We start from the raw sequence: 8,031 nt of genomic DNA, 5'->3' as shown, positions 1-8,031 counted from the left end.
GGCGCCGAGCCTGAGCCTCTGTTTTTATTTTTATTTTTTTTGAGACAGAGTCTCAAGCTATCACTCTCAGTAGAGTGCTGTGGTATCACAGCTCACAGCAACCTCAAACTCTCGGGCTCAAGCCATTCTCTTGCCTCAGCCTCCCAAGTAGCTTGGATCACAGGTGCCTGCCACAATGCCCCGACATTTTGTTTGTTGCAGTTGTCATTGTTGCTTTAGCTGGCCTGGGCTGGGTTCAAACCCGCCATCCTTGGTGTATATGGCTGGCCCCCTACCCACTGACAGAGTCTCAGGCTATCACCCTGGGTAGAGTGCTGTGGCATCACAGCTCACAGCAACCTCAAACTCTTGGGCTTAAGAGATTCTCTTGCCTCAGCCTCCCAAAGTAGCTGGGACTACAGGCGCCTGCCACAATGCCCGGCCATTTTGTTGTAGTTGTCATGGTTGTTAGGCAGGCCCAGGCTGGGTTCAAACCTGCCAGCCCTGGTGTATGTGGCCAGCCCTCTAACCACCGAGCTACAGGCACCAAGCCCAAACCACCGTTTCTGATGCCCTTTCTGCCCAGGTCCTATGGGTGGCCAGTTGTGGGGTCTCTCACCCAGAGGAGAGAGAGGCCTGGTGCAGGCCTTGCTTTGGGGGAAACGAGGGGGAAAAAAGGGAACTCAGTTCCATAGCGGAGATGGAAGTAGTCCAGGTGCTCAGGTTCTGGGCATGTTTAATCAGGTCCTTATGCTCCTGGCTAGAATCCTCCAATAAATTCCCCTCACCATGGCCTATAAGTAATGTGACCATGTCATTTATCACTGCAGCAAGAGCACAATAAATGAGAATGAGAGATGACACTTTATGGTTACAGTGGGACCACAGGTATAAACCAGAACTGTCTTGAGCCAACCTGGAGTCTGGTCACCTCACAATTTGGCCCCAGCTACTTCTCTGTCCTCTCCTGCAGCCACACGGGGCTGTTTCACTGTCCTCCCTGGCAGGGGCCTCTGTCTAGGACACTCTTTCCTAGGCCTTTCAGGCTGGGCCTGGCAGCCCCTGCATCGCTGTTGGATTCAGCCCAGCTGTCTCCTTGTGTGGGAAGCCTCCCAAACTTCTCGGGAACGGCATTCTGGCTCCTCTCAATCCCTGCAGCACTGTTGTGGGCCACCTCATCTTCCTGCCCTCCCTCCTGTTCCTGCCGGCCTGCAGGAGGCACGTTCTCCCTGTCCCACAGGGTGGTACTCTCTTTTCACCATCTGTCTCTCCCATCAGCCTGAGCCATCCTGGGCAGAGGCCCTGTTGGTCTGCTTGTCAGCTGTGTCTGGGCACAGAGGTGTGAGGAGAATTCAGAGGAACCACTGTGCCATCTGTCCCTAGCCTGTAGTCGACTGCTTTGTGGGCCTCGCACATAAATATCCCAAATACTCTCCTTCCCACTGCAGAATGTCCCACACATCAGGCCCCCTATGTGAGGCAACCTAAACCATCTTCTGAGGCCAAAAGCCAGGACACCAATCCCCACCCCTTCCACAAAAAAAAAAAAAAGAAAGAAAGAAAAAAAAAAAGACTCCGTTCTTCTCCACTTTGCACAAAAATGTATTTCTGTGACATCCCAAAAGTACAGATGTTTCCCCAGGCCCCAGGTGGTAAAGCAATGTGATGTGAGCTCTGCCCATGTCTGGCTGGGGCCGCTGAGCATGAGATGGAAGGGCAGGGCAGATGTAGCCACCTGCCACGCTGGGAACACAGGGCTGCTGCTCCATTCTGGGGCCAGGAGGGAGAGGCCCCAGGAGAAAAAGGCCAGGTGCTTCTCCCCTGAGGCTGTTCTCCTGGCCTATTCTCCATGGAGGCAGAGATGCTAGGCCATCCAAATACAGGCCCAGGGAAGGAAGAAGGAAGCAAAACCATTGCCCAAAGCCTGCCTCCAGGGTTCTGCAAGTGTGTTGGGTATGAAGCAATTCAGAGTTACATGGAGAAAGAAGCACAAGGTAGAGACTCAGCTGCCTCTCACACTTCTCTGAAACACAGCACAGAGGTTTCCAAGGTAAAGCCTGGGGCAGGGTGTGAGGGGCTAGGAGGGCCCAGCAGCCACTGCAGAGCAGTCCAAATGCTGGTCTGGAGGCAGCTGTCTATGGCTGCTGTGAGTGAAAGGCTGGGGAGGGGAGCTCCTGCGTCTGAGAGAGGGGTAGAGTCTTCGGGCTGGGGGGCCAGGTTGGGTGGGTGAGGCAGGCTTGGTTCTGCTGGTGGGAGCGCCTGGCACCCCAGGTGCTTGTGGGCAGATGAGGGCTGTGGAGCTAGGCAGCAGGCTCCTGGCCCCAGGAGATGCTGGCGTCCAGAGCTAGGGGCAGGTTCTAGAAGTGTCTGGCAGAAGGGGCAGTAGAATCTGCCACTCAGTTCTGACCACCCCTGGGCAGGGGCCTTCCACAGCCTGGGACCTGATGGGAGACTAGGAGCCAGCCTCCCTAGCAGCATGGCCTCAGGCAGGCCTGGCTGGAGAGCAGCAAGGCCAATGGGCACCCTACTCCTTGAGGGTCTCTAGGGCACCGCTGCCTGGACCTAGGCCTAGAACCACTTACTTTCTTGCCCCAGATGGCCCACAGCTGGGAGCACCAAGGCATTTGGGAAACCCAGTGGGGTTAGTTTTAATCCCCAAACCCCATCAGCCACACCTGGGGCTGAGATGGCGCTCTTGGGCTAGGGCAGTGAGTAGGATGCTAGAGTAGGCCGTTAGAGGCCTGCTCCTCTCACAACAGGAAGCCAGGCCAGGGCCTGAGTTTACTGGAAAAGGACCAGACACTCACAACATTACAGGCGTTTAGTCTGGCTGGGGTAGGAGTGAGTGTGGCAGCGATGAAGCCTTTGAGTCAGGTTTGAGAATGGCCAAGGAAGCTGCAAGGACTCAGGGAGTTTCTTTTGTTTTTGTACAGAAATCATACACACAAAACTTCACACTTCCTAACCAAAAAAAATAATATATATATATAATATATATATCTCACTAATGTAAGGAAAAGCATCAGTTGTGCAAAAGTCCCCTGTGTCTCTTCGTCCTGTGGGAGATCCCTGGAAAGGGCCTGCCCGTTGGGCTGCTCGAGCACACTTCCTCCCGGCCTGTGGTCCAGAGCAGTGGGGGCAGAGGCCTCTATCTGGATGTGTCCATGTTCTCCTCTTTAAAGTTACTGCAGTGCTCAATCACCTTGCTGCAGACAACGGGGAGACAGGATTGGAGGGTGGGCTCAGGTGGGTGAGTCCAGCCTGGGCAAATGGGGCAGCTGGGTCAACACGTGCTAGTACTGATGCTGATGCTGACCGAAGGACAAGTAGAGAGTGGTTGGCAGAGTGGCCAGCATGTGCAGAGTGTCCAAGGAATGGTACCTGTGGCCTGACGCCCATTACCACCCCTTTCCCTTCTTCCTTTCCATGACTTTCCCTCCCAGCCTCCTCAGTCCCAGGCATCTGTCAACAGGGAGTCCCCAAATCTGCTCAAGCTTGACTTCCAAAAACCCTTTGGTCCTTCTTTAGCAACATCTTCCTTCTTCATTTTCCCTGCACATCAGATCTTTCTCTTTTTGGAAGTCTCATAGTGGTTCCCCAAAAGGGCTACATGTCAGATTTACCCAGAGGCTGTGATCCAGCAGCAGGTCCAGGTTGGGGTAAGGGCAGCTGTGCTCCTACAAGGGTCCCTGTCCCCTACACCAGCCAGGCCCCAGCACTCTAGCTCAGAGCTTAAGCTTCACTTACTCCAGCCTGACCCCTGGGAGCTGCTGCCATTGTTGTCAGGTATGACCTTTCCCACCCAACACTGAGCGGCTGGAATGGGAAGGGCTTCACTGCAGCATCTATGTGCCAACAGGATGCCTGAGGGCCTTGTAGGAAATAAGTGCCCAGAGTGGGACAGGGAGCTGTGGATAGGCTGAAGACCTTCTTCTCCTAAGTGTCCTCACTGTCAGATAGGTTAGGTAGCTCAAATATCCATCTCAGGCCTTAGAGAAATGTTCACAATGACTGGAATAGGTTACTGGCCAGTCTTACCCAGAGCTTCTCAAATTTCCTGGGATCCCTGTTAACCATGAATATTTCTAGGCCCACCTAGACCAAGACCTACTGGAAAAGAAAACCTGGGGCTTGTGTATTTTTTTTTAGAGACAGTCTCACTTTATCGCCCTTGATAGAGTGCTATGGTATCAAAGCTCACGGCAACCTCCAACTCCTGGGCTTAGGCGATTCTCTTGCCTCAGCCTCCTGAGTAGCTGGGAGTACAGGTGCCCGCCACAAAGCTCAGCTATTTTTTTTTGTTGCAGTTTGGCCGGGGCTGGTGCCCTACTCACTGAGCCACAGGTGCCGCCCAGGGCTTGTGTATTTTTAACAATCTTTCCAGCAGGGTACCATAGCTCATGCCTGTAATCCCAGCAACTCAAGAGGCTGAGGCAGCAGGATGATTTGAGCTAAGGAGTTTGAGGCTATAATGAGTTATGATCACACCACTGCACTCCAGCCAAGGTGACAGAATAAGAACCTGTCTTTTAAAAAAACAAAAACAAAAACAGATGATTTTTTAAGGAGATTAAATTTGAGAACCACTCATTTTACCATTCCTAAACTGAGATGAATCTGTCAATTAGTAGTGCCTTTTGCCAGAAATGATGGCAGATCCAGCTGTTACTCCCTCTCACCCCCATAGCCAGCAAATCATCATCTGGCGAACCTCTGAGCTCCAGGCCCTTCCTTGATGTGACTCTGTACCAATTTCAGAACTATAACAGAAGTCTATCGGGGTCAACTTGCTATACTCCCCACTAGAATGGATCCTAAAGAAAGCAAGATAGCTACTACTGACACACAGCATCCCTAAGAATCTCTCTTGTGTCTGGATCAACAGAGAACCAGAGCCAGCGATGTTCTGGACACTGCAGTGAAAGCCACAGAGCAATGGAAGGTGGAGACTCTGCCATGTCCATGACCACGTTCAAAACTCACTTGCACTGTGCTGTCTTTCTCTATAATGTATATTACCACACTGTGTCCTCTCTTTAGTTGGAATGTTTTTGGCCACAAATATTGAAAAGACCTGACTAGCTACTGCCTAGTAATGAGTGGATGGACTTTTGGAGGAATAAAAAATAATAATAATAAAGCTTACAAATGAGGGCAATGAGATAATCATTGGTTTCCAGCTACGTTTGTGGTCCAGATGATACTTGGATAGGCCCCAGTGGGACATCAAAACACTAGAAACCTCCACATTTAACTCTGAGTTGCCCCTGGGAACTTTAGCCATTCTTACATGCCTGAGGGTCCCCACTAAGTCCCTCACTTCCCCAGATCAAGGCTCCAAGCAGAAAGACATTGCTGGTCTCTTACCGGGCCATTTCCTTGGTCTCCTGCCGCGCAGTTGACATCTTGATCATGTCCCTCAGAAGGGGCATCCCACCTTCTTTGATCAGCAGGGGGCAGTACTTGTCCGCTGTGGATAGAAGCAGATAGCAGATGCCCAGGATGGGTCTTCCTTCTCCCAGCCCCAGGCCCAGAAACCCACCCTTGCTGTCAGGACTACCCTTGGTGGGAGGTGGACGAAGACATGGCCTTGGGACAGTGCTGGGAGCAGTGAGCCACAGGGCCCAGCTCCCAGTTGGGAGCTCCCATGTCCACCTGGGGGAAGCAGGTGATGAATTACTGGAAAAGTCTTATCCCTACTTTGGTTTGAGGTTGTTGCATCTTTTCCAGAGCTCGTCCTATGGAAAATATCACCCAAACCAGTGGCTCCTAAACATGATGATCCTCTGAGAAGTTTCTGTAAAAATATAGATTCCTAAGAATATCCCTGCCCTGGATATTCTGATTCAACAGATGCAGAGACCTGTCATTATTTGCATGTTTAGATACCACCAAATGGTTCTGGTGACCGGATGGGTTGGAGCGAGCTGGTGGTCTTCCATCATGCATGAAGACATAGGGATTTCTTAATTAAAAAAAAATCCTTTGTGATAAGGTCTTGCTATGTTGCCCAGGCTGGTGCATAGTGGCTATTCACAGGCATGATCACAGCTCACTAAGGCCTCAAACTCCCTCAGGCCATGCTCCTGCCTTGGCTTCCTGAATAGCTGGGATTACAGGCATGGGTCACAGTACTGGCTGACATGGAGATTTTTGACTGTTCCCTCATAGGAAAGCAGGAAGCATTAAGAAAGCCATGGGGGGAGCTGCCTAGACTGTCTTGCCTGACAGGCTTGCTTCTGATAATGAGGTAAGCCAGGCATTAGGCTGGGCATCCCATAAATATTGGGAGTGGGGGGCACTTTGCTCTGAGGCACCAAAGCTGACAGCAGCTTTCTCAGTGTTCCCTGCTGATACGCACTCCCTGAGGGCACATCTGTTTTAGGCTGGGCGAGCGTGTGAACCAAGGGCAGTGGGCACTCACGGTAGACAGATACGAGGTTGTACAGGGCCCAGGTTGCCCAGTGCTGGCTGACAGGGGAGATGCCCTGGGGAAGGAGGCGGAGAATTGGTTCAAATGACCTGCAGAAAGAGAAAGCAAGGTCACTTCTGATGGGGCATGGGGGCTTAGGGTGTCTTTTCTTGTGTCAGGTGTCACCCCCCTGAGGACCAACTGACAGGCTGGTAGAGTGCCAGGGAGAAGGGGCACCTGGGCTTCCACCCCACTGGAAGCTCTGCAGAGGAGCTCCCTTGGGAGAGAAGGTAAGTGCACAAGCACGTGAGGGAGGCAGGAGGGACCCAGATTAGGTGCAGCAGAAAGCTTGGAACATTAGGAAGGAAGAGAGACCCAGCCTGGAGGAGGAGAGGAGAGTTCACTTGGGAACAGAAGCACGTATGACTGCTTTTTTTTTTTGCAGTATTTGGCCGGGGCTGGCTTTGAACCTGCCTCCAGCATATGGGGCCAGCGCCCTACTCCTTTGAGCCACAGGTACCGCCCATGATTGCTTTTTTTATAAGCACCTTGTGTGGGCCATCCTGGAGTTGTGCTCTAAAACCTGCAATGTGCCTGTGAATCCTCTGGGCCTGTGATTCCTCTTCCCTTCTCCCCACGCTTTGCAGTACATGGAGTATCAGCAAACTTAAAAGCATGAGCCCATTTCTCCCAGTACAGCTTTCAACTGAAATGTCCAGCAGTATAGGATGGCATGTAGAAAGTGATGATGTCCTAAAATGACACGGGAGACCTTGGCCTGGTAACTGGATGTTTGGTCACAATACAGTAGGAATTGATGACAGCTTGACTTAAAGTAACAAAATCCATGCACAGAAACACTGCTGGATGGACAGACACCAAAACGTCAACAGGGTTCTCTTTTAGGGAGTGAGCTTATGTGAGATTTCCTGTTTCATTTGCTTTAGTGTGTCTGAATTTTCTCCTTCTTTTCCTCCCACAAATACACATGTATCAAATGTGTGTAAAGAGCAGACTTTGGGTACATGCAGGTGTTATGCCTCAAAAACGTGGGTGAGATCTATGCTCTTATGCCTCAATGAGTAAGAAAAACCAAGCAGGGGACCAGAAGAAAAGCAGGGTGCTCTGACCACTCCCGGCTGGGGTACACTCTCTGCCTCAGTGCCTAGCCCCACTCCCCGTCCCCTCCTTGCACCTGTAATTGATATTTCTCCGTGAGTTGATGTCCCAACTCTGGATGGCTGCCCACATGCGCTCCTCCACCTCCTCCCGCTGGGGTTCACAGACGCCCCAGGCCTCAGGCCCATCAAACATGATGTGGGAGAGGACACCACAGGCATTGTAGGAAACCTCGATGCCATCGGCCTTGCTCTCTAGCAAGTTGCTGTGGGACGAAAAGAGAGAAATGGAGTCCTACTCCCTCAGTCCTTCTTCGGATACTAGCTGTTGGACTCCACCTCGTAAACCAAATGCCAGAGGTAATATTTATTTCTTTATCATTTGTTTATACTTAGACTACTTCTTCTTTTTTTTTTTTTTAGAGACAGAGTCTCATTTTATTGCCCTCGGTAGAGTGCCGTGGTGTCACAGCTCATAGCAACCTCCAACTCCTGAGCTTAGGTGATTCTCTTGCCTTAGCC

The 8,031-nt window shown here is 51.5% G+C and overlaps 1 protein-coding gene across 3 annotated transcripts in view; it reads right to left on the bottom strand.

Moving 5' to 3' along the window:
- Positions 1 to 1,563: 1,563 nt before the first annotated feature.
- Positions 1,564 to 8,031, bottom strand: part of ZER1 (zyg-11 related cell cycle regulator) — a 38,048-nt gene continuing 31,580 nt past the window's right edge. For all 3 annotated transcript variants that reach the window (XM_012808298.2, XM_023516145.1, XM_023516146.1), the window contains 4 exons: positions 7,587 to 7,775; positions 6,404 to 6,501; positions 5,347 to 5,449; positions 1,564 to 3,185 (listed from right to left, as the gene is read on the bottom strand). In XM_012808298.2, the coding sequence (XP_012663752.1) occupies positions 3,128 to 3,185; positions 5,347 to 5,449; positions 6,404 to 6,501; positions 7,587 to 7,775 (448 nt within the window). In that variant the 3' untranslated portion in view covers positions 1,564 to 3,127. The remainder of the gene's footprint in view (positions 3,186 to 5,346; positions 5,450 to 6,403; positions 6,502 to 7,586; positions 7,776 to 8,031) is intronic.

This window comes from Otolemur garnettii, unplaced genomic scaffold (assembly GCF_000181295.1).
Source record: "Otolemur garnettii isolate 467f Iridium unplaced genomic scaffold, OtoGar3 scaffold00087, whole genome shotgun sequence".
Classification (NCBI taxonomy): domain Eukaryota; kingdom Metazoa; phylum Chordata; class Mammalia; order Primates; family Galagidae; genus Otolemur; species Otolemur garnettii.
The sequence above is the reverse complement of the archived record's forward strand: the minus strand, read 5'-3'. Positions and strand labels throughout refer to the sequence as shown.